The following is a 27,912-nucleotide window of genomic DNA, read 5'->3' as shown; positions in this document are numbered from 1 at the left end:
TGGTTTTGGAGAAGAACATGAGCAAAATTTGTGAAATGTAGAGACATCTCATCTTAATTTACCTTAAATTCCACTTAAATGAATAAATATTCATTTAATTGGATAAGACCAAACACCCTTAATGAATCTTCTTAAATACCATAAAACCATGACAACTCATCCTTATCATTTCAAAGTCAAAGCTGAATTATTTTGACTATTAATTCCGAAATTCCTCTTGAATTTTCAAAATTTGCGTTTTAGTCACTAAATTCCACTGTTTCGATTAAATCTAAAAAAAATTGCACAATTCCAACCCAAATTTCTCTGATCTAAAATATTAACATAATATTTCCAACATTTTATAACATCCTTCAAGTTTTTTATCATTCCAATTCGATTCGAATTTTCGATTCCTTATCGGCTATAACCCTTTTCTAATTTTTCTTTACTAAAATTTCAAATCCATAAATGTGATTTCTATAAAACCCCATAAATGCGATTTCTATAAAACCCCACTCTCAAGAGTAAACCATCTATTTATGGAATAAAATTCTTTTTAGGAAATTTATCACTTAATTCTCTAAACTTTTCCCCAATTTTCTACTTTGACCATCAAACTTTCAAATTTTTCATTTTGGTCATTGTCTAATTTTTTGGGGTACTACAATCATACCTTGAAGCAATCGATTCTTACTCCAATCGAAATAAAGAATATTAGAATTCCATTCTAAATTTCAAAATACCCAAAATAATTTAAGAGTGAAAACAATATATTTAATTGTTTATGATCAAACATTATTATTTGAAAACCCTTTGAAAACACATGCAAAAGTAATAAAAAACATATCAAGCAATTAATTAATTATTTATTTTTACCAATATTTAATGAGAATAAGGTATTCAATTAATTAAATATCTCGAGACGAGACCATAGATTCGATCTAACTGTCTTTTCTCGATGAATTTAATTAAAAGAATACGATCTTTTCCTCAATCCCCGAATTTTATAAAATAAATTCGATTTAATTGGTGTCACTTGACGGGATAAACTTTCATTTTAAAATTATCGAAAGTAACTTTCTTATTCGTTAAGACAGTCACTTTACAACAATATTAAAATGCTCGAATATTACCCTTAATCAATTTATTTTGAATCGAGTCCAGTGTACTGATGAGGGTATTATGCGAAATTAATTAGGACTAATATGAACTAAAATGCAAGCAACATGCAAAAATTTATAAATAAACTTAAAAATAGGACTAAATCATTAATAATCAAATTTCATGCCAAGGTAAAAATAAAACCAAATAAACAAGTGACTAAAAATAAACAATTTCAATATTAAAGGCTAACATTGCAAATAATGAAAATAAATAAAACAGGGCTAAATTTAAATTAATTAAACTCTATGGTCGAAATAAAAACTAAAAACATATATTGGTGCTCAAATATAAATATATCAAAACAGAGGGTTGTAAATAAAATATTCCTAAAAAATAATAATCAGGCCTAAAAAACAAAAATTACAAAACATTCCCTTAAGGGACTAACATGTAAAACGCGTAAACTATGGAGGACTAAACTATCATTTTACTAAATGTTATAAAGCATAAATATAAAAATGGAAAAATAACAAAAACGATCCCCAATGACTAAAACACGCTTAAACAAAGGGGCTTTACGTGTAATTTACCCTAAATTACCTTATATACCATTCATTTGTTTTTTTCATTTTCATCAAGATTCACAAAAAGAGAGAGTTAGGGAGAAACTCTCCCAAAGTGGCTCGCTTGCCGCTCGCTGGCCACCACGAACCACTGTCGGACTCCGATCCGACCACTACACACAGTGGTCGGAATTCCAAAATCACTTTCTCATCTAGATCTAACCTCTTAGGTAGTTATCTTAGATAAAAACGACCATAAACACCCCTAAAACGAGCCTTAAGGTACCCGACCATTCGCTTCTTCCTCCTCCGACCACCGTAAGACTTCCCCGACTATGGTAATTTTCCTTCCCTTTAAACTCTCGGTTTTCTCTCTATTTTACGTGCAAAGTTTCTATTTTTTATCCTTTATTTATTCTTTGTTTTGCTTGAATATAAACACAATAACTAAAAATAAATACATAATAACCTCTCAAATATATGCTTTATGCTTTGTTTCTCTTCTAGAAAATCCAAGGGATCGAACCCCCTCATTACAGATTCTTGTTCGAGTATTTATACCCGAAATATTACACTGTTTATTTTCTTATCTTATGATTAAAATAATTACTTCATTGATTGCCTTGTAGATCCCCTTATGCTTGTCTTGTTGGTGGAGATAGTGCTTGTAGTGGAGCATGGATATTAGTGCAACAAGAATTGGTGTTGTTGCACATGGGTGGTATTTGGCGTGGAGGGAAGGCATGGGTACATGTGGGAATAATAAAAGATGATATGCAAGCACATGAGAATAGTGGGGTTTTAAATAAAAAAATGATATTTAATTGGGGGTGGTGGAGATAATGCTTGTAGTAGAGCATGGTGGAAAAATGAGGTGTCTACAGCTGCCCCTCTTTCCATATTCTGTTAACACAAGAATAGGCAAAGACAAAGAGACAATGCATTTTTCACCCTGTCAACTTCATGGTTTGAAATATGATAAGGGATATGTTCCGCTATTACTCGGGGAATATCAGATCTGGGGATGTTGTTCTTCTGAAGGGAATATCAGATCTGATGAGTTGATCATTCCGCTGTCACTTAGAGAAGATTGAATCATGGTAGACTTGTTCTGCTGTCACTAAGGGAATATCAAATCTTGAAAGAGAGTGATCTATTCCACTTCTTTTGAAGGGAATATCATATATGGATGAGTTGATCATTCCGCTATCAATCAGGGAAGATTGAATCATGGTAGACTTGTTCCGTTGTCACTCAGGGATATCAAATCTTGAAATAGAGTGATATGTTCCACTTCTTCTGAAGGAATAACAGATTATGAATTGATCCATTCCGCTGTTATTCAGGGAAGATCAAATCTTGAAAGAGAATGATTTGTTCCGCTTCTTCTGAAGGGAATATCAGATTTTCAAATTTCATTTTCAGATTTAATATAGAAACCTTTCTCATATTCAAAAGACATATGAAAACATCTTGCCCGAAGGTCTTATGGAGCCGAAGGACTTTCATCTTGCTCGAAAGGCTATAGATGACCGATGGATTTAAAAATCATGCTCGAAAGACTTACTGATGGCCCGAATGACTTATGAATTTTGGAAATAGTTTATTGTAAGAAAGCTTTCTTACTTTTCAAAATTTCAAATTTCAGATTTAATATGAGAAACATTTCTCATATTTGAAAAGACATGTGAAAACATCCTGCCTGAGGTCTTATGGATGGCCCGAAGGATTTGAGCAACATGCTCGAAAAGACTTACTGATGACCCGAAGGATTATAAATTTTGGAAATAGTTTATTGGGTAGAAACCTTTCTTACTTTTCAAAATTTCATTTTCAGATTTAATATGAGAACCTTTCTCATATTTTGATAGACATGTGAAAACATCCTGCCCAAGGTCTTATGGATGACCCGGAGGACTTATAAATTTTGGAAATATTTTACTAGGTAGAAACCTTTCTTACTTTTCAAAAATTTCAATTTTCAATTTGATGGAAACCTTTCTCATTTTTGACTTATAAAAGACTTAATGGTTGGGCACACCACTTCAAAGTAATGTTTCCTCTGTGGATTAGACACATCATGTTCTTCAGGTTTTCCTTAAACATGATAACCTGTATTTGAGGTTTGAATTCTAGCTTCCACTTGTTGGTTTTTTTAATACCATCTTTTTTCCTTGGAAGATCTGTAAAAACCAAATGTTTATGTGTGAAATGCGAATGCGAATGCATGCAATGCATTTTCTTTTATGCAAATGATGCTCTCATGCATGTGTAATGTTGATTCAGTTTTCCTTTGACTCCAAAGTGGGAACCATGCTTTCTCCTATTGATCATTCTTCTCTAGGGTTTATGCAGATATCGATGTAGTAACTTGAAACTTCTGAAGATTTGTCCAATCATCTTGTGGTCTTTTTTTTCTCTTTCTTTTCATCGGTGTTATTAGCCTTAGAAGAAATATTTCATTTCTTGTTGGGGTCAGTAATATGATCTTGATGCCCCTTTCTATCTTTGGCTCAAATGCACTATCAGAGCTGTTTTTTGGGACTCTGCCATTAATTGATGCTTGACTTTAACTTTACAAGGTAAGCTATGCTTAAATTCACAGTCTGCCCCTGACACTTTAAATTGTGAGACTCATTCTCAATGTCTTCTTGGTCTGAATCTTGTTATCTCAACATGATCTGGGTTTCTGGTCATGCTCCAAGTGGGCATTTTCATGGCTCTTCCTGCTTGGGTGCCCAAAATTCTCTTTGTCTAGTCGCATCCTTGCATTCTTTCTATGCACTGGATATGTGCCCTTTTCAAACAAGGCGATCATTTATTTCTTGATGGTTACTGACACGTCACGAGGAAATGTTGTAAGTTTTATCCTCCAGTTCTTCTGGTCTCTCGGACTATTCACTTTCGAGATTGTGAAGTGCTTCCTCATTTGGCATCGCATTCTTTTTCTCAAATAGAGGCATAACAGTCCTCAATTTGCTTCAGAACTTTTCTCATTTGAGACTGTCAGTTTGAAAATATTTTCCTCCTTTCTTTATCAAAGAATGAAGAATTTTGTAAATTATTGTTTCTTACAGGTTCACAATAAATCAAATCATAAGCATGAGTTTAAAGAATATCAAAAGAATTAATAGCTCTATGATGTTTTAAAGTTATAGTTCTTTGACAAATATCAAAATTTATGGGTAAATTTTAGGTTGGCTTTCCTATTTTCTATGGTTACATCTATTGAAGATGTCACTCCTCTATCACTCTTTGTGATATTGCCACATACCTCACTTTCTTGACTTGGTATTTTAACCGGATGCGGAAAATGATGCAACTATCATAGCCAATTACTGGACCTTCTAGAATACCTCTATTTCACTTCTCTGAAATCTTCCATTTAACCAAAGCAATGCGAAAATCGATCTAAAAATGAAATTTTTGTGTGCTCGTGTGTAGTTGACTATAACAAGTGTTCCTTAACTCTCTTACAACAACTTCTTATGTAATAACTTTTTGCCATTTTGGCTAGCTGAATTCACTTTATTGTATAATAATATAATCACTTTTATCAGGCTAGTTGAAACTTATCCATAAAGCCGGGGCTATTAACCAATTGCTTTAGAGGGACAACTCAATCTTTATTGCATATAATAGTATAATAAGCTAGCTGAATTATCCATAAAGCAGGGCTATTAACCAATTGCTCTAGAGGGGCAACTCAAGCTTTATTTATATATAATAAATAACATGGATATATAACTCTTAAGAAGAACTTGTTATAGTCTAGGTGGTTTGGTGGAAATCAGAAAATCTCATCGATAGAGTTTAATTCCAAGCAACTGACTTACCTAATTGTGAAGATTTCATCATCGAACGTCATCAATAGAAAGTAATCTAGATATTTCGCAAAGTCACACAAAAGATGCCCCATGTTGTATGCTCCTATATGTAAATACCAAGCCTTTTATCTAATTCTTGCACCGAAAGGCTATCTCATATTTGTAGAAGGGTACAATATTTGGGTATATTTCATCTGAAGTCAGGTCAAGGTTGTTTTACCAGTTTTCAATCTTGATAATTTGTCAAAGATGTGTAACTCTAATCATAAAGATTTTTAATCTGTTGATATTCAAAGAACTGCAGATTTCAAAATTGATTCAATGCTCATAACCTTAAAAGAAACAAAAATTATTTATTACACAAAAGGCAGAGAAATGAACAAAAACAAGTTCAAACAAGATGCTGAAAATAAAAAGTACTACAGTGGTAATAACAACTTCCACTTATTTATCTATCATGCCCCATACTCCTATAATGTTGGGTGTATAATCGGCCCAGGGTCCTTGTCCTCATTTGCCCCCATTTCTTGATCATCTTTTGTGTCACATATTTGGATAAACCTCCAGATGCACAAATCTCTTTCCTCCGAGCAGTCTCTCATCATCTTTTTTATTCTCCGACTGGAAATTAGGCTCAATTTTAGATCCAGAACAAATTTCCTTAGTAATGACAGTTTTGTCTTGGTTCTGAATGTATTGCAGCTACTACGATTGGGGTTGTATTCACCAAACTCCTTAAATTGCCCCCTACCTCACTTGTTTTCAGAAAATCTGATATATGTGTTTAAGGTATCTTCTAGGTTACATCTACCCCATTTCTTCTTAGACCTATGGGCTAATCTCGAATTACATTTCCTTTTATTTCTTCATTTCTCATCTCTTTCTCATTCTTTAGCATCAGAGAAGTATCGAGAGTTAAATTGCCATACATACTTCACATTCCTTAGTTTTTCCCTTTTCCCTTTTAATGTCCCCTGTTGTATGAACTTTACTTGTTTTGATACTATCAACTTCATTTTGGGGGTTGAATACCAATTATCTAATCACATGGATTGACTGCTAACATCCACTTCTATGATTTATGAACCAAAAGGTCTTAAACTCGTCATTTGAAATTACCGCAATTCTCGATGGAGTCCTCGGATTCCAACATGATTCACAAAAGACTTTCTCATTATACCATCTTGGGTAAGGAGGCAATAAAGGCTTGGCCTGACATGGGGCAATAAGTTGGGCTTTGAGTAACTCAGGATATAACTTGCTGTATGAAATTGAAGGAAATTTGGGTATTTCCCTTGACATCACTGTCTCCTTACAATTGTTTCTTTGCTTTCTTGAAGAACTTATGACTGATGACCAAAATGTTTGCTTTGAATGTTTAATTCTTGACCAACATCATGAGAAAGACAATAATTGAAAATTTCTCTTTCTCGACCAGTTTTGAATTTTTGAGGAGCTTAGGTTTCCCATGTTCAAACATAACAAATTTGTTATATGATCTTGGACTTTTAATCTCAGAATTATGCAATTTTCTGTAGTGTGACTAAAATCTCCATAATGATAATTGCATAAATCTTTGACATCTTGCCAATCTGGACGCAGATAAGTACTAGGAGGAATAGGTGTTACAAGACCACTTTCAAAGAGAAAGGGTAACAAATCTGAATATAAGATTAGAATTGGAATCAGAGGTATCATCTTCTCCTTTCTATTCTTTTTTGCCTTCTTTACTGGCATTTGAACTCCTATGCCTCTTTTCTTTGAGTCTGGCTCCACTTTCGTATTAGAAGTTTCACCCTTATCTTCCGCTTTTCCAGTATGATCTTTGTAGCATTTTCTGGAATCATACTTGATTTTTGGAGTTGACTTGAATTACCATATCCCCTAACAGGTTCTTGATCATTTTCTGGCATCGCATTGGCTGCACCACTATCATTCAGATTATCATTCGAAGTCTTCATCTTTTCTTGCACAATAGGGTTCTCTGATGATTTCTCCCCCTATATTACAATAACCATAATGCTCATCAACTTAGACATTTGTTCCCTGGATTCAACTTGGAACTTCCTTGCTTCATCAATCATTTCATGTTGAATCTTGATAAGTTGTTCCTGAATTCTTTCAATTTACTAACTCGTGCTAATATCTCATTCATTGATTTCTATTTCTCCAGAAACACACGAGTAACTTCAACTTGCTTTCAGAGCTTCAGTCACAGTATCTCTCATGAATTACTCTCACATTTTCATGATTGATGTATGTAAAAATGCTTAAATTAAAGTAATACAAATGTGGATGCCAAATGCAAAAAGTGTTAATTCCCAAAGTGACCACTTACAGAACAACCTTCATTTAGACAACAAGAATTCAGTAAGTACACCATGTAGTCAAAATACAATTGTGATTCTTCATCTCTTCATTTTCTTGAACCGTACTCTTCATGGAATCTAACATTGCACCCCAAAGTTGTCGGCATATTTTATCACATTTGATGATGTCGGATGTCCTTAAATTGAATCTTGAAATCTCCATTCTTACCTCCAACGCAAAGTGGTCTTCGTGTATTTGTGGAGAGTATTCTCATCCTTGGTATGACTATATCTATCTTCTGAGAGAACATCTTGGTCTTGGTGCCTTTAAAGGTAGTATTCAATCAACTTTAAAACTCTTCATTCATCGGATCTCCTTCTTCATAGGTCTGTCTTCAATCAATTTTAGATTCTTCAGTCATCGGATGTCCTTCTTAATGAATTGTTTAAACATCTTCGGATCTCCCGGTTTTGAGTACATGGATGAGAATTTCTTGTTTCATTGTGACTAGCCTTCTTTAGTCAATCACTTGCGAATTAACACATTTGAATTATATGAAGATGTGAATGCAATAAAATCAAAAAAATAGACATAGAACAAAAATGGGTTAGTGCATAAGATAAACAACAAGATAAAAATATCGTAATCATTAATAAAACTTACCCTCACATATTGGCTACCCAATCATGCTTTAGTAGATCCTACCCAAAACAGGATTTCTACCCACATGCTTTGTTTATTTTCTAACCTCATGACATCTAGTTCGCATGCTTATTCGAAAAATTAAAATTACACTAAAGAATGCTCAAATAAACTTTCCTTGTGTACTCTCCTACAGGATCATAAGGTCTGGGTAAGGCCGTATCTGGGTTCTAAGTTTACTACATGCTGAGTTCAGTTCTAAAGTAAGAGGTCCTCGAATTATCCTTTGTCGGTGCCCCATTGGGCTACCGAACCCTCAATCTTGGCCTATCACAGGCTTTCAAATCGAGTTCAATTTGAGGGGACACACTTCCTTATGTCATTGCGGAGGTGAAAACCTCATGAGGATCATAAGGCGTGAGCCCAAGATTGTTTCACTATCCCACACGGAGGTGAAAACCACACGAGGGAGTAGTTACTTACTCCTACTTAAATAGGACAGAGCGGGTTTAGCTCATGTTATGCAAATGCAGTTGTGCAGTGTGTGAGGAAAAACGAAAACAAAGAAAACACACTGAACAGAAAACTCAAGACCCTGAACAATATTTTAGTCTGAAAACATTAGCAAACAGATCAATACAACTATTTAGTGGTTAAGCAAATTAAGAGTCAAAATGCAAACACAACTTATTTAAAACCAAATAAGGGATCAAAAACCAAATTAGAATGAACTTTTAATTTTTTGCAAAGACAATTTATTAATCGACTAATGGCCTGACTCTCTAAAAAAAGTCCCCAGCGGAGTCGCCAAGCTATCGAAACGGTTTTTTTTTCTAGAGGTGTGAAGTGAGATTTTGAAAACAACGCCATTTTTAATTATTCTCACTTAAAAGTGAATGTGATTTTAAAAAACTTTGTTTCAAAAATTTTGGGATTCCTTTTTAAAATAAAACATACGGTTCGAGGAGTCACCACCAATCTTTGATTAGGGTGTGATTGGGCACCCAAAAACGTTGTAGTTTTAAATAAAAATTAATTTTAATTAAAACGACAAATTTAGGTGTGTTATCAAAATTTGAGTTCGGGAGTCGGTTACATATGGGGAAGGATTAGCACCCCCATAACGCCCTAAATCGGTACCTAGTCGATTAATTAATTTTTGCAATAAAATTTACAAGTTCGAGTCTAATTTAATTTAAGATCCCCTAATAAAATTTTTTGAAATTTGGATGAAAAGAATAATATTTAATTATTTTCTATCGAGAAGAACCGACCTATCATACCTTGAAGCAATCGATTCTTACTCCAATCGAAATAAAGAAATATTAAAATTCCATTCTAAATTTCAAAATAATACCCAAAATAATTTTAAGAGTGAAAACAATAATATTTAATTGTTTATGATCAAACATTATTATTTTGAAAACCCTTTGAAAACACATGCAAAGTAATAAAAAAATATATCAAGCAATTAATTAATTATTTATTTTTTCCAATATTTAATGAGAATAAGGGTATTCAATTAATTAATATCTTAGATGAGACCATAGATTCGATCTAATTGTCTTTTCTCGATGAATTAATTAAAAGAATACGATCTTTTCCTCAATCCCCGAATTTTATAAAATGAATTCGATTTAATTGGTGTCACTTGACGAGATAAACTTTCATTTTAAAATTATCGAAAGTAACTTTCGTATTCGTTAAGACATCACTTTACAACAATATTAAATTGCTCGAATATTACCCTTAATCAATTTATTTTGAATCGAGTCCAGTGAAGCTGATGAGGGTATCATGCGAAATTAATTAGGACTAATATGAACTGAAATGCAAGCAACATGCAAAAATTTATAAATAAACTTAAAATAGGACTAAATCACAAAATCAAATTTCATGCCAAGGTAAAAATAAAACTAAATAAACAAGTGACTAAAAATAAACAATTTCAATATTAAAGGCTAACATTGCAAATAATGAAAATAAATAAAACATAGGGCTAAATTTAAATTAATTAAAACTCTTTGGTCGAAATAAAAGAACTAAAAACATATATTGGTGCTCAAAATATAAATATATCAAAATACAAAGGGTTGTAAATAAAATATTCCTAAAAAATAATAATCAGGCCTAAAAAACAAAAATTACAAAAACAATCCCTTAAGGGACTAACATGTAAAACACGAGTAAACTATGGAGGACTAAACTGTTATTTTACTAAATGTTATAAAGCATAAATATAAAAATGGAAAAATAACAAAAACAATCCCCAGTGACCATTTTGTAAAACACACTTAAACATAGGGGCTTTACGATGTAATTTTACCCTAAATTACCTCTATATATACCATTCATTTTGTTTTTTTTCATTTTCATCAAGATTTCACAAAAAAAAGAGCTAGGGAGAAACTCTCCCAACGTGGCTCGGCTTGCCGCTCGCTGGCCACCACGAACCACCGCCAGACTCTGATCTGGCCACCTATTCGGTCACCACACACGGTGGTCGGAATTCCCAAAATCACTCTCTCATCTAGATCTAACCGCTTAGGTAGTTATCTTAGACAAAAACGACCCTAAACACCCCTAAAACGAGCCTCAAAGGTACCCGACCGTTCGCCTTCTTCCTCCTCCAACCACCGTGAAGACTTCCCCGACTATGGTAATTTTCCTTCCCTTTTAAACTCTCTGTTTTCTCTCTATTTTACATGCAAAGTTTCTGTTTTTTTATCCTTTATTTATGCTTTGTTTTGCTTCGAATATAACACATAATAACTAAAAATAAATACATAATATACCTCTCAAATATATGCTTTATTGCTTTGTTTCTCTTCTGGAAAATCCAAGGGATCGAACCCCCTCATTACAGATTCTTGTTCGAGTATTTATACCCGAAATATTACACTGCTTATTTTCTTATCTTATGATTAAAATAATTACTTCATTGCTTGCCTTGTAGATCCCCTTATGCTTGCCTTGTTAGTGGAGATAGTGCTTGTAGTGGAGCATGGATATATTAGTGGAGCATGAATTGGTGTTGCTGCACATGGGTAGTATTTGGCGTGGAGGGAAGGCATGGGTACATGGGGGATAATAAACGATGATATGCAAGCACATGAGATAATGGTGGGGTTTTAAATAAAAAAATGGTATTTAATTGGGGGTGGTGGAGATAATGCTTGTAGTGGAGCATGGTAGAAAAATGAAGTTTCTACAGCTCGTATTATTATTTCTCTCAATGTGATATCCAACTCAGAAAATAAATTCAATGTGACCTTTTGACTAACATTTTTCATTGTTGACTGTTATGGTTCTGACGTGACAGTTCATGGTGCTTACATGGCAGTCCACGGTGCTAACGAGACTGTCCACGGTGGTAGATTAACGTGGTGGATGACATGTTAGAAGGGCTAAATTGGTAACTCAAACATAGTAGATGAACTACCTCACCAGCACTGTAGACTGTCATATCTGCACCGTGAACAAACATACCGATATTGTAATAGTCAACAATAAAAAACGTTGGCAAAAGGGCCACATTTGATTTGTTTACTGAGTTTGAGGATTATATTGAAAGAAAAGATACGAGTGCCACATTGATTTTTTTTAAAGTACAAGGACCTCGTATACCTTTTGCCTAATTATATTGAATTGATTATTATAAAATTTGAATTTTAATTGAATTTATATTTAAAAGAATCCGTCATAGCATGATCTAAAATAATTATGAAAGTATCATTTTCATATACAAATTTAATTACGACAATGCTTCAAATTCAAATAAAAAATTGACCTTGACGGGTTTTTTTTAGAGTAAAGGACAAATTCAGATAAACTACAATTTAATAAATTTCTTTCAGAAAGAGAAATCTATTTTTATTTTTTTAATAGAAACCATTAGTATTCTTAAAAAATTGAAAATATCTGAAATTACAATAATAATTTACAATTATCATCGTAAACTAAATACATAATTTGAACTTTTCCTATAACATTAAAACTAGTCACTTTAGATCATAAGGACCATACATGGAAAATGTTAAAAACCCAACTAAAAGACTTCAACAAAAATATATATGAATAAATCTGATTGCATCGGCAAACAAACCACAAAAGGGAATTAAGCTATCGAAAGACTACCGAGAACTGCATATCAAAGCCGAGCGTCGTGAGAAATTATCCACAAAAGCAAAATCACGCATCTAAATTCAATCTAAATGTCCATAGCATGAAAAATCAACAAGGTTTCAAATAAGCACTATCTTGATCAATCGTGGCATCGTCAAATCCAACCCTGAAAAACATAAAAAAAATAACGAACAAACGACCGATATAAAAAATTGAAAAACGCACCATACAGAACAATTCTTATTAAAAAAAATAAAGAAAAATACACTCTAATATATGATAATCAAAAACGATCGGTAATTAATATCAAACTCATTACTGCCGCCGTCTAAAGAAAATCAAAGAATAACAAGTTGATCTTATCTATGAAAAATCATACAAACTTTAAGACGAAAAAAAAGGAAGAAAGAGACAATCATGCCATTAAAATAATTATTTAATATAAAGGCAATTTTGCCATTAAAATACACTCTGAGCAAAGAATATAAAAGAGTTGTTGGATGGCAATCTATTAAACAACAAATTTCCCCAAAAGATAAGATAGTTTTGATTACAAAACAAATCTCATAATAAGCTCACCACTTATATATTTAAATGGATTTTTGATTAGATATGTTGATCTTTGTGCTTGTTAATCATGATAGGGGATATCTCCTTGTACAATTATAACATGAAGCGATGAGTTGCAACCTTAATCCTTCAAATATTAGTTGAACAGCCTCACCTACTACATCAGTAAAGTATTTAGCTTTATACAAAAAAATGTTTAATTCTATATCCATTTAATCAATTACAAATATTGTAAATAATAAACGATGATGGACTACGGTTGACTAACAATGATGATTGAAATAATTGAAGGATCAAAATGATACTTGAATTAAAATATAATACCTAAAAATAAAACATTTTAAAATCTAATGACAAAATTGCTTTCATTGTTGTTTATTGTACTCTAAAATTTTAAGTTTATTTATTCTTGACATATAATTTAAAAGTCAAGGGGAATAAGACAATACATCATCACACCATTTATAATTAAATGACTCAGTATTATAATTATATTTATAACAAAAAATTAATGTTAAAATTAAAAACTTTAAAATTCAATGATACAATTAATACCGATCTTAAATTTCAATAATATATGAAGTAGTTTATTCTAAATATAAATATATTTAAAATAAAATAAATATTATATTATATTAAAATCTAAAAATATGTTAAGTTAAACTCAATTTTAAATATTAAAATTCAATTATTCGTAAGACATTTAAAGGAACCTAATTTATTTTATTTAACCTCATTTTATGAATCTATTTTCCCATGCTATCTCGTGCATCATACGTGTAAGGACTGTTGTAAAAAAACAAAACTTTACCTACCAACTGACCATCTCCAATACTAGGACACATGAGAAAGGTATTTCAACCCCTTTCACCCCCACCTAGGGATCCACATGGTCGGGTCACGTTGGTTTTCAGTTCACCTGATTTGATTTGAAAATTTTAAATCTTTCATCGACTTGAATTTGACTAAAAAATATATCATTTTTATTCGATCTGATTTTTAAGATAAAATTTGAATTCGACCTGATCTGAAATAATATATTTATTAAAAAATATTTTTATTCAATAAAAATAGAGATTTAATTAAAAGAAAATAATATATAGAGAGATATTATTACAATTAACCCTAAATATATAAGGTAAAATTATAACTTTTTTGAGTAGGATTGAGTATTTTTCACCCAAACCTAACCCCGATTCCACCCAAACATAACTTAAAAATACCCCGACCCAACCCAACTCGAACTGATTTTTTTTTTTAAATCTGACATGATCGAGTTTGATCGGATTGAAACTCGTCTGATTCGGGTCTCATGCCACCCCCACCCTCACCCTCATCCTCTTCTTTTTCGCCGATAAAAGATATTTTTTATAGCAAAAAGACATAAGAGCCCATGTACTCTAAAAACATTAATATGGTCATCGTATTTTTTCACCTAGTATGGTCCTCCAATTAAAAACAAATCCAATATCTCATTGATCAACATTTTTGTCATTGATATTATGATGCTAATATGATAGTTCACAATGCTGACTTGACGATCTACGGTGTTAACGTGAGAGTTTACGATAACTGATGACATGACGAATGACATGTCACATGGGCAAATTGATTTTTTTAGTTTTGTTCGAGAGTCAAATTGATTTTTTTAAAAGTATAAAGAATTATTTAATTTTTTTAAAAAATAAAAAATATTTTAAAATTTGAATATAAAATTATTCAAATATTCAAAATATTAAACATTAAAATATTTAAAAAATAATTACGATAAATTGAATATACATATTAAAAATATTAAAATTATCAATTTTTTGATATTAAAATACTAAATCTATTATCAATTTTTTTTAAAAAATTGAATATAAGAGTATATAATATGTTATAAAATAATTATTTATAAATTATAAAAGTTAAAAAATATATTTTAAAATGATATATTATACATAATATACATGTAAAGTATAGACATACCATCAATACTTATACAAAATATTCTTATTATATTAATCGAGATGTACAAAATTTAAATTAGTAGAGAATTATAATTTTTGGATTAGTCGTAACTTTTTGCTCTTGTTTTCTAATTATATTTTTGTATGCCTCGATTAATTTAAAAGATATTAGTCAGTCCAATTCAACCCAAAAAATGTATATCATTCATTTTAATTTGATTCGATATAAAAATAGATATCTTTCATCCAATTCGATTTGATTCAAGGAGTATATTTTCTTTATTTGAATCGGATTCAATATAAATTTTTAAAGTATAAATTTGATCTAATAAAGACTTAAAAACAGTAGAAAGAGAGATATTATAACAATTATCCATAATTTTATATGAAAAAATTACATTAATATTCTCGGATCGAGTCGAAGAATTTTCACCTAAAATTCAAACTCAATCTAATCTCACCCCTATATGAAAGTATTTTTTAAGTAATTGTTTGACCTCAGAAATTTGATTGTTTATTTACAAAAACAATAAAATAATCTAAAAAGTAAAGAGAAGAAAAAAATGCAAACAAAGGGATTGGGTCCGTGTAAAATACACCCAATTCCGATTCATCCCCCAAATTCCGAATTTCAGACTTTGATTGGGAGAATACATTTGCTAGTCCATTAAAGTCTGTCTATCACACTCTCGTCTTCTACCTTATTTCATCTCCTCTTGTTTTCAAACTCCCGTTCTCCTTTGCCTTCAACCCATACCTCCACTCCTCTACTTTGCCCCTGTCTTCAACGCCGCACTCCCAGCAGCGATTTTAGGGTATGTTGACTTTTTTCCAGTTTCCGCTTTTCGCTTATCTTTTTTAAGTATTTTTTTTTAAATTTTGTATCCAATTTAGGTGCAAATATTAGTAATTTTGATTTGGGTAGGTAAATGGAGCTCCTAACTCTAGTTTAAGGCACATCTGCGAAGCAATCTTCAAACTTGGTTGGATATTGTATAGACTCTGGCATGTTTCGTTGTCTGGGATTTTTTCTTCTTCATTAGTATTTTGTTTGATCCTTTATTGACTTGATATGTATTACATCAATGTTTTAGGTACTATCGTTTTGAAATCATGCAATCAAAGGTTTCTATAGTCTCCGTTCCGGGTTATCTTTACAATGCTTTATGGTAAACGCAGTTTGAGCGGACACCAGAGTTAAAAGCATAGTGTATGCAGTGTGAACCTTAGTATCTCCTTAAGATAATGGATTCTAGCATTGGCGCCAGCGATGCAATCTTACCTCCACACCCGGATATGGAATTTGAATCACATGAAGCTGCTTATTCATATTACAAAGAATATGCCAAGTCTGTGGGTTTTGGCACTGCTAAATTGAGCAGTCGTAGGTCTAGGGTGTCCAAGGAATTTATTGATGCTAAATTTACATGCATAAGATATGGAAATAAGCAACAGTCTGATGATGCCATTAACCCTCGGCCTTCCCCGAAAATTGGTTGTAAAGCAAGCATGCATGTGAAGAGAAGGCAGGATGGAAAGTGGTATGTTTATAGTTCATAAAAGAGCATAATCATGAACTTTTGCCGGCCCAAGCACATTTTTTTCGGAGCCATAGAAATGCTGATCCACTTAAAACTGATGTTGGAAGGACGCGGAAAAATCTGGCTGCAGTTTCTAAACTATTTAGTGCCTATCAAAACATTGACTTTCTGGAAGGTTATATGAGAAACCAGCATGACAAGGGACGCAGTTTGGTTTTAGAAGAGGGAGATGCTCAATTACTCCTTGAACTTTTAATGCAGATGCAGGAAGAAAACCCAAAATTTTTCTATGCAGTTGATTTGAATGAAGAGCATCGATTGAGAATGTATTTTGGGTTGATGCCAAAGGCATGGAAGATTTCACTAACTTTGGCGATGTTGTGTCATTTGACACTACATATTTCACAAATAAGTATAAAATACCTTTGGTACTCTTTATTGGAGTCAACCATCACATTCAACCCACATTACTTGGCTGCGCTTTGATTGCAGATGAACAGTGTATTCTTTCTTTGGCTGATGCAAACATGGTTTATAGCAATGGGGGAAAGGGCTCCTCAAGTGATGCTTACTGATCAAAACAATGCCATAAAAGCAGCTGTGGCTGCTGTGTTTCCTAGTACACGCCATTGTTTCTGTTTATGGCATGTCTTGGAGAAACTTACCAGGCATCTTGAATATCTAAGCCTATGGCATGATAGTCTAATGCTAAAACTTGATAAATGTATTTATCGGTCTTGGACTGAGGAGCAATTCGAAAAAAGGTGGTGGAAGATGGTAGACAAGTTTCATCTTAGAGAGATGCAGGGGGTTCAATCTTGTATGAAGATCGAAAGCAGTGGGTTCCTGTCTTATGAGGGATGTATATTTTGCTGGATTATCTACACCTTTACGCTCAGAGAGTTTGAGTTCTTCATTTGACAAATATGTGCATGGAGAAACTTCTTTGAGGGAATTTATAGAGCAGTATAGAGTAATTCTTGAGGACAGACATGAAGAGGAAGCCAAAGCTGATTTTAATGCATGGCATGAGACTCCAGAGCTGAAGTCTCCTTCACCTTTTGAAAAACAAATATCACTCGTATACACACATGAAGTCTTCCAGAAATTCCAAGATGAGGTTTTAGGGGCTGCTGCTTGTCATCTTAAAAAGGAAAACGAACCTGCAACATATAGTGTTAAGGACTTTGAAGATAATAAAAATTATATGGTTGAATGGAATGAATCTAAATCAGATATATATTGCTCATGCCGATCTTTTGAATACAAGGGCTACCTCTGTAGACATGCCATTGTTGTGCTCCAGATGTCTGGTGTGTTCAACATCCCATCAAAATATATCTTGCAACGGTGGACAAATGCTGCCTTGAGCAGACGTCCAATAAGTCAGAAATTGGATGAGGTCAAATCTAAGGTGCGCCGGTACAATGATTTGTGTAGACGTGCCATAATATTAAGTGAAGAAGGTTCCCTTTCTCAAGAGAGCTATAATCTTGCTCAATCTGCGTTAAAAGAAGCTCGGAAGCAATGTGTAAGTGTCAATAATTCAGTTGGGAATGAGGACCAACCTAACACCTTAGTGATTCATGCTGATTCTGGTGTTGGAAGAGTCAGCCAATGTGTTAATGCTATCTAGAAAAACTCTAGATCCTAAAATGACAAATACAACCAAGACTTATCATAGTGTTGAGACTGCGTTAGAGAGGCAAACTAGTGAGAGTAATGCAACTAGAAAAGGAAAGGTTAGTCTGCAGTTGTCTAATTGTCTTACGTGAATGATTTCATATTAGAAATTTTGATTTATTAAGGGAAAGGAAAAGAGAAAAGTAGATCACCAAAATTGTTTCTCTAAACAGCAGGTATCTACTGCAGGAGCTGCCAATGTTGGGTCTCAAGATGGCTTTCACCAAATGGTTTGTTGTAATTTCATCTGTTCCACATTCTCTCGTTTCTGTACTGATAATATGGTTTTATTTTCATGTATTCTGATGGCATGAACTGCTGCTACATGTGTTATAGAAGATTTCAAGCCGATATGTTTGATAATTTGCTGGAAATTATTTGTAATGCTCGTAGTAGTTTGTTCTCAATTGATACCTTTGAAGAGTGTAGTATCTAAACCATAGCATATGGAAGAAATTGTGTCTAATTGTGTGCATAATATGCTAATATAAGGATCAAATAAGAACCTGGATCAGCTTCACATATGATTCTTAGGGTGAGTTTCGTCCTTAAATTTCTGCGAAAAGGGAAGGAGTTTTGCTCTGTAAACTTGTAAAGACAGATGCGACTTAGGCTGCCCATACGTTGCTTGTGGTTATAAGATCTTCCAATTTGGTGGGACTATTACTAGTTATACTCGGGCTGAGTTTTAAGATTTCTTATATCTTTATTTTCATTAGAGATTTTCAGATTTGGTAGTCACCCAACTTAACGTAGGTTGTTAGTATATGTTACTTTTATTTGGTTTTGCAAAGTCAGTGTATGGGTCCTAAATCCGTGTTGGCCTAAGAACAATGTTATTTTTAGCTACATGCAGTTTTGTAATCTTCAATCTTTGTATGCTTGTTGGCTGTTGCAGGAGCTGTCAGACATGAGGCTGACTCCTATGCATAATAATGTGATGCCACCAAAGCAATTGCATGATATGGTGCCAACCATGTTCGCAAATGTTGCATCGACACATTTTCAAAACGCGGCTGCTGCACGTTTGCATGACAACCGACTCCATCGATGAGTCTACCTTCATTTTGTAAAGATCATGTAAAGCTAATATAGGGTTGCGGGAAGATCAGTTATTTTAACATAGTTTGTGATGAACCGATTGCATACAGATTTTGGTATGAGGAACATCTTATTGGATCATGCACATGAGTTGTTTATATTTATGATATGCCTTGGGGGACATTGAAATCTACACAATCGTTTGTTCCACATGACTTGATCTGTTACATGGCACACACTCATTTTTAACATAGTTTGTGATGAACCGATTGCATACAGATTGGTTATGAGGAACATCTTATTGGATCATGCACATGTTGTTTATATTTATGATATGCCTTGGGGGACATTGAAATCTACACAATCGTTTGTTCCACATGACTTGATCTGTTACATGGCACACACTCATTTTCCTTGGCATTGAGTGATTGGGTGGTTAAAGGATCCAGATGAATGGAAGAGAGCTGTCGAACGGTCCCCACTGGGCTTTTAGAGTTTTCTCGACAATCGATCCCGACTTAATATTGGACATGTCGGTTTTAAAACAGACAAATTTAGAGTCATCATCGACTTTTGAGTTAGGTAAGTCGAATATCTAAAAATATATTTTAAAATAATTTTAAGAAAATAATTTTAAAAGAAAAAATGTGATATGCGTTTAACCAAAGATTCACTTTAAAAATGGTTCGAGAGTCGGTTACGTGCAGGGAAGGATTAATACTCTCACAACGCCCAAAATTAGTACTTATACGATTATACATCATCTTAATATTAAAGTTGGCATATTCAAATAATATTTAAATCATGACATTTTTTTAGAAAATAAAATGAGATTATTTTACTAAATAATTCTTAGAAACACACTTTTGTCAGTAAGGCGTGATCTATAATTTACTCGTATAATATATTTATTATAGTAATATATATATAAAATGATTACAATAACAAATAATAACTATAGTGATTAAATTATGAAAATAAAAAGTTCAAGGTAACATTTGCAAATAATAATATTTTAAGTACTATAATTATAAATAAACCAATAATATCCAGAATTACAAAAATTAAAATTCTAGATTAAAATGCAAAACATAGAAAGTAATGGCCATAAACAGAAACATCAAGAAATCGAGGTACTGGAAATATTTTTATTAAATTTAAAATTAATAATATACCATTTATATTTGAATAAATATTATTATAAATATATTATAAATGATATTTTATTATTATACCAACGATAATAAGTTAGTTTTAATTATAAAAAAATTGATATTTTTATATTGTAAAAATAAATTATTTTTTATATTAAATTTAAATAATTGTAATTTTTTCAAATACCAAGGAATTAAAATACTTAAATTATTTAATAATTTTAAAAAGTTATTTAGTAGTTCCAAATTAAAAAATAAAATTTAATAATTTAATTTGATTTAAATAAATTGAAAATTAATTTAATAATTTTGAATCATTAGGTAAAAATCCAAATGAATATTGAATTAATATATTATTATTTAGATGATTAAAGATTTATAGTACTAACAAGACGACTATTAAAATTATAGTCATTGATTAAATATATATTCTCTTCATAAAATCACTAAATATATATTCAAAATATAATATTAAAAAAAACCCAAAGCATTTACCTTTTTATAACTACAGCGGCCAGCATTTAGTGTTGTGGGCACGTGGCGTTTTCAAGGTTCCAAAACCCTAGGTGTCTGAGTACCTATAATAACAATACAGTTGACGCATTAATCTCCACATGCTGGCCCGACTGTTCAACCATTTCACTATCCGAGCCGAGCTGTCCAAAAATATTTGGCAACACAGTTAATGACGTTCCCTCAAGTATATGCAACCATTCCGTCTTAGCTGAAACCAAGGTCAATGCATCATCTTTGGATGAATGTTCACATAAATCCGATAAACAAATTCAAGCACTCATAAGCTTGGGGTAAGTTGATTGTGAACAGATTTTTCTGGAAGAGTCGTGATCTTAACTGGTTTCCCAAGTTTCGATTTATCTTCCATTCTTGCAATCTCAATAGCCTTTGCACAAACAGGGAAGCCTTGATCATCCCAGGACTCTAAATTACACCAGAACCAAGCAGGTTTGTCCCTCGTAGAAGGCTGCAAACTGCCCGATGGGCAAGACCTTGATCATCTTCAGATAAGTGAACAACTGCAATGTCTTCCTCGCCATCTTCACCATGCACCATTTCATAGCTGCAGTTATAAAAGAAGGACCATGCCTGACCTGGAAAGTTCAGACTAGTTAGCTACAAGCGATAAGACCAACCATTAGACTGCAGTAGAATTATTTCTGCAATTAAGTCATTTCAAAAGACTGACACCGAATACTTGGGGAAGGATTGTTTTACCTTGCATTGGAGCGACCAACATGGTTTGGAGGTGACCCACTAAACCACATCAAAGACCCACACGAAACACTCGCCTTCTTTTGTCCAATGAGAAATAATTTCTTGATACAAATACAACATTATTTTTAACATCCTTCTGAACAACATACCTGAGAAAAAAATTACATTTGGTTGGAAACAAGAGCAGAAGGTTGGGAAAAATTGAATTTTCCAACTGCTTAGGTCCTAAATATCTGAAAGAACATGACAATGTCTTTCACAACTTGTCAAAGAACAAGTCAATAGGTGGAGGTTTTCCTGGAGTCCTCAACTCAAGGTGAGCACCATTACCTAAGCCCAACGTATTTATGTTCGATTTCCAACTTTAAAATTATATCAAAGCAGTCCTAGCCCCTGGACCATGATCCTATCATATGATACAACCTCAAGACAAAGCTAAGGTTGCATATTTACTTAGCAGAAAAGTCTTTGTTTCTGCCAACTGGTGTTGGGATGCCTAATCAATTTGATTTATAGGAATAAATGGAGAATAACGTTAGCAAACTGGATCAACCATCAACATAAGCATCTTTAAGATGTATGCAATCCATACTATATGCAAATTATCAGACAAGCTTGGTTTAAAAGAATCGTTCCTTCAAATTACAAAGTGAGAACAAAGGGGGAGGAACTGTAGAGTATTGGATACTAAAGCAATTCTTCCGTAAAATTGAAGAACTTTCGTCACCCAGGATAAAATGATGATGACCAGACTGATATGAATAGTCAATAGGTATAGAGCATACCAAGGTCCTCCAGGGAGACGTAGGCCTTGGCGTTGACCAATTGTGTAGAACCAGAACCCCCTGTTCCCAAGGAAGTCTCCTGTCTCAGCTTCTAATATGATACCTTCCATCAAATCACTAAATCTTATCTGTAACAGACCACCATATAAAATCAGCAAAAAGTTTCATACATTACTACAAACTGTTGGTCAGTGCCAGTTATGTGCATAAAAGACTACTAGAAGATTTTCTAAATTTCCTCAATTACCTCACCTAAAGCATTTCCTTCTTGAATTATCAAAGAGAAAAAGATGCACACTAAATAACATGGGCAGAACTTGAGGGGCAAGATGTGTTAACTTTCCTATAAAGTACCAAATCATCATAAAAGGGTCTAAATAACTTCAATTATATATTTCAATGAAAGATTTTAAAATGCATGGAAATGTGGTTTGAAATAGATGCTAATATGATATAACATATACCTTCCCAAGAAAGCAAATTCCTTGTGAATCCTTCCTATCTTTATTGGGCAAGTCAAACTTAGCAGCAAGTGGCGAACTTCATCCTGTAGATGATGTGAAGGAAAATAACTAAAAAAGCACAACAGACTGGCTAAGCATAACAATACCAGAAAAACTTGGAAGGAAACACATTTGTTTCAGAGAAGGCCATAAAATCAGACAACTAATGAGTTCAGTAAAGACAATCAAACATCCACAGTATTAAAAGATAGAGCTTTGAAAAAACCTGCAGATGAACAGGACAACATCAAGGCAAGAGAATCTAGGATTTAAAAAAAACTGTTTGTTACATGAACTGATTAATACAATGAATCTACGTGTTTATACAATAGCCATCCTGCTTTCCTTTCTAATAACAGCAATTTGAGATAATTTGAAATACACCAATCAAATAAAATAAATAATCATAACAAACAATGACGACAAGTAGATCCACCTTAAGTGACAAACAGAGGATATAGTGAAGATAGCATCCCAATTGACCAAATTGCAACAATCTAGGGCTACTCACCTTGAGAGACATCCAAGTGGAAAATAAGTCGTTTGAGCTGGAACTGAGAGAGGTGTGAAAGGAAGTATGTTTGATCCTGACCTGCACATTAACATACACAGAACAAATTGTTGTACTGAACCTATATATAACAGGATATAGAAAAAAGACCTCTATCTTACAAGATTCAAAGCAAACTCATGATCTTGAATAAACACACAATGATTGGTATGTAATAACCAAACTCTAATTCCAGTAATCATTTTTTCAAGTATTGTTTTCATACTATATTTATGTAACAAAGAATTGACTAATAGTTTCCATTAAGAAATGCAAAGTTCTGATTATAGGTCCAAAACATGAAATACAACACTGGAAGAAATAGGAGTAAACATGTTTACGATGTAATTTTCCAGAAAATGCTTAGGAATTGTTTCCAGGTTTTCCATATCAAAGCAAATTCAACATCACGCACAACCCTTCTGATCATATGACAGCCTGATACTTCCCCAATAAGCAAAGAAGAAAATTTCGAGAAAAGTTAACAAAGACACTTTCAAGATAGCCATAAGAATTGACAAGAATTATTGCACAAGTACCATGTCCTTTGACAGTTCTAAGATAGAAGCGTTATTGCTTTGATCAGCAGATGGGTGAACAACATTCGCATAATGCCCAGATGCAATATAGTCATAATCCAAACTGTAGATGGCGTCCATGAATGCACCTGGAAGTCACTATAAACATAAATGCAAAATGAACATAGCATGTATATAACTCACTACTAGTTTACCAAACCTAAAAAGAATAAAAAGAGCCAAAAGCCTTCAACATAGATTAATGGCTTAACTTCAGCTAGGTTTCATACCAAATTTTATTCTTGTATTGCAAAGAACATCAGGATTTGGAGTGCGGCCATCGGTACTCCGCAATGATGTAGGAAAACCTGAGAGAGAAGTAACTTTCATGATCAATGGAGACAATCAATAAATTACTAAATTAAGTATTCTTGTAAAGGAAATCCAATTCCAAACATTCCAATAGTTAACTAGAGAGGAGGAAGTCTATAAAGACCAATGAACAAAAAACTAGATCAGACTGGATGGTTCAACATGGAACTGGCGAAGCATTCCATTAAGATACATATATCATGCTGATTATGTAAAAGCCACTTAAAGCTGAAAAATACCAAGAACCAAAGGGGGGTTAAAAACAATAGAACCAGATAATGATTCAATTTACTCTATTTGTCAAGCTTTTTCAAGAAAAATTAAAATGGACTCATAAAACTGAATCATAGTACGTTAAAGATCAACCTAATCCAGTCCCAAAATTATTAGTCAAGTTTTTTTCAATCCAACTAAAATTAACTCTTAAAAATTGATCAAATATGTTAAAGATCGACGAATCCAATCCCAAAATCACTAAAAATATTTTTTCAAAGCTTAGGGCACCTTCTCCAGTTTCTGTCTCTCTTCTGGTTTTCTAGAAGCTTCCAGCTTGTTGCTGTGCCCTGCATCATGTTCTCCCTACTCTTCATTTGGTGCTATAGATATTTATTCCTTTATCATGCATCTTAGATTTCACATTCTTAAAGCTAGTTGATTTCATGTTTCTATTCACTCACATGGTTTGATGGGTCTTTCTGCGATAAGAGGTCTACTTCTGTTGTTCTGGCTTTGTGGACTAATTACCTAAACTTTATGTGTATATTGAATTGTGGCAATAATATTAAGTTCTATATGTTCAAAATTTTACTGATTTTTCTTATAGTTTCCTTTTAATTTTTTCACGGATTTTTTTTAAAAGTTAAAGTTGGGTGTTGTTAGTACGCTGAAAGGTAAGGAGCAGTCTTGTCCCCAAGAAGGCAGACCAATTTCTTACCTCAGTAAGGCTTTGGGACCAAAGCAAATTGATTTGTCTATCTAGAAGGAGTATATAGCATATTAATGGCTATTTCTAAATGGAGACATTATCTTGAAGGGAGTCCATTTGTTATTAAAACAGATCATGAATCTTTGAAACATTTGTTAGAACAGAAGATTAGACTACTATTCAGAAGAAAGGTCTAACAAAATTGTTAGGATTGGATTACCAATTCAGTTTCGCAGGGGCAAACATAACAAAGCTGCTGATGCTTTATCTAGACAGTTTGAAGACAAAAAAGAATTAAATCAGTTATCTGCTACAATTGTTATTCCTGCTTGGGTTCAAGAGGTGGAAAACGTATGAGCAGGATTCTTTGCAAAGGATTTCATTCCTAAGTTGCTGCTTGATAATAATTCTATAGCAGACTGGTCCTATGCTAAGGGTGTTCTGAGATACAAAGGTAAAGTTTATGTTGTGAACAGGTGGTCTAAGACAGCAGATTCTTCTATACTTCATGATTCACCACAAGGTGGCCATTCTGGGATACATGCTACTATTACAGGCTGAGTTGTATTTTTATTGGAAAGGAATGAAGGCACTGGTTAAACAGTATGTGCAACAATGTGATGTTTGTCAGAGAATAAAAAATGAACATGTTTTACAGCCTGGATTATTACAGCCTTTACCTATTCCACAGCATGCTTGGGATTCATTACTATGGACTTTATTGACGGGCTGCCTACTTCTAATATTCAATTCTATTTGGTGATAATTGATAAATTCACCAATATGGGCATTTTTTACCTCTGGTTCATCCTTTACAGCTTCTGAGGTTGCTAAAATCTACATGGACCAGGTTTACAAACTTCATGGTCAGCCTAAAATTGCTCTTTGATAGGGATAGAATTTTACTAGTGCTTTTTGGAAGGAATTATTAAAGTTATTGGGCACACATTGTTTACTACTCCTCCTCAAACAGATGGTCAACTGAGAGGCTTAACCAATGTCTTGAATAGTACTTAAGGGGATTGTGTTTTCTAAAACCAAGTTCCTGGGCTAAATGGTTATCCCACGCAGAATGGTGGTATAACACTAGTTTTCATACAGCATTGGGTACAACACCTTTTCATGCCCTATATGGCTATACACCTCCACAATGACTTGTTCAAGCGAGACAAGGGTGGCTGATGTACACATTTATGCGGAGAGGGATAATATCAATAGTATCCTTTTGGAACAACTCACTAAAGCATCATCGCATGAATATTATGCAGATAGAAATCGCAGCGACAGGGAATTTAAGGAAGGGGAGGAAGTTTACCTTAAGCTTCAGCCTTACAAGCAGACTTCCTTAGCTCTACGCAAAAATTTGAAACTATCTGCTCGATACTATGGTCCCTACAAGATACAGAAACGAATTGGTTCAGTCGCATACCAATTAGAATTACCAGTTCATTCTAAACTTCATCCGGTATTTCACATTAGCCTTTTGAAAAGAAAAATGGGGGATAAAAGTGTTGCTTCACGAGACCCACCTGAACTTACTACGAATGGACAACTTCGGGTTTATCCTACAATTGTTGGATAAACGAGTCATTAAAAGAAACAACAGGCAGTGACTCAATTGTTGATTCAGTGGTCGAATTTAGGGATTGAGAATGCTACCTGGGAGGATTTTACGGTGCTACGATCCCAATTTCCTGATTTTGATCCTTGGGGACAAGCATCCATTGCAGCTGGGGGTATTGTCACGAGCCAGGAGGCAAGACGGGAGAATGATGAGAAGAAACGAGGAAACAAATTACAGGCTGATGAGGAGAAAGGGGGAAACACGGGAAAATTAGGGATTATGTTTGGGAAATTAAATGAGGAGTTTAAGGATGGGGTTGAGATGTTACCTGATGAAGAGGGCCATGCGTGGACTGTTGAAGCAAGAGACCAAGGCTTATTGGACCAGGAGATGACGAGCCCAATACCTACAACCAACAAAAGACAATAGAAACGGTTAATATAAGTTGTTAGAGAAATGTTACAGCTGGCAATCTGTTAGTAAATAATTCCTATAAAATTCAGTTGTAATGAGATGGATATTATGAATGAAATGATGATGAATTCTGTTTTCCTTACTCTATTCTCTCTATCTTCTTAAATCCTTTCTTATTTTGTTCATACAACTAAACCCCAAACCAAATATTACTAATAACCCATTAACCCCAAAATCGATTAAGGCCCAGAAAGCCCACGATGCTTAAGGTTTGAAAAATCCTAGTTTCTTAAGCTCTTAGCCGCCGTCTTATGATTTTTCAGATGCCGGATGTGGTCTTAAGTCACGATGGCCTCCCTGCCACGTGAGAGTCGCCCTTCCCAGTGGTCCCAAGTTTTGTCAAGTTATGTATCATCCAAACCAATGCGGTGGTCTTCCTTGCAGCAGTGGTCCTCCCAACAGCAACGGTTACGAAACCAGCAACCCTTCGTGTGAGCCTCATTCAACACCAAATCAATACATGCAATCAAGAAAAGACGAGAGATTTGAAGAAT

The 27,912-nt window shown here is 33.5% G+C and overlaps 1 protein-coding gene, 1 long non-coding RNA gene and 2 pseudogenes across 3 annotated transcripts; 2 read left to right on the top strand and 2 right to left on the bottom strand.

Annotated features, from left to right (window-relative positions):
• The first annotated feature begins 15,689 nt into the window (after positions 1 to 15,689).
• Positions 15,690 to 19,521, top strand: LOC120150214 (annotated as a pseudogene).
• On the top strand, positions 17,470 to 18,252 carry LOC120149445 (protein FAR1-RELATED SEQUENCE 4-like). The gene has a single exon (XM_039162226.1). It carries the CDS (start codon positions 17,470 to 17,472, stop codon positions 18,250 to 18,252), a length of 783 nt encoding a protein of 260 aa, XP_039018157.1.
• Positions 19,522 to 20,981: 1,460 nt separating the features above from the next.
• Positions 20,982 to 23,538, bottom strand: LOC120149434 (annotated as a pseudogene).
• A 16-nt stretch (positions 23,539 to 23,554) lies between these two features.
• On the bottom strand, positions 23,555 to 24,423 carry LOC120149033. 2 transcript variants are annotated; one of them, XR_005518426.1, is made up of 3 exons: positions 24,374 to 24,423; positions 24,105 to 24,242; positions 23,555 to 23,607 (listed from the first exon to the last, which is right to left on the bottom strand). It is a non-coding gene; the product is annotated as an uncharacterized LOC120149033 (long non-coding RNA). The 2 variants fall into 2 exon arrangements; XR_005518425.1 differs by having other exon boundaries at positions 24,105 to 24,232.
• Between the last annotated feature and the right edge of the window lie 3,489 nt (positions 24,424 to 27,912).

Source organism: Hibiscus syriacus, unplaced genomic scaffold (genome assembly GCF_006381635.1).
Source record: "Hibiscus syriacus cultivar Baekdansim isolate YM2019G1 unplaced genomic scaffold, ASM638163v2 tig00002793_pilon, whole genome shotgun sequence".
In the NCBI taxonomy this organism is placed as follows: domain Eukaryota; kingdom Viridiplantae; phylum Streptophyta; class Magnoliopsida; order Malvales; family Malvaceae; genus Hibiscus; species Hibiscus syriacus.
This window is presented reverse-complemented; position numbering and strand designations above follow the sequence as displayed.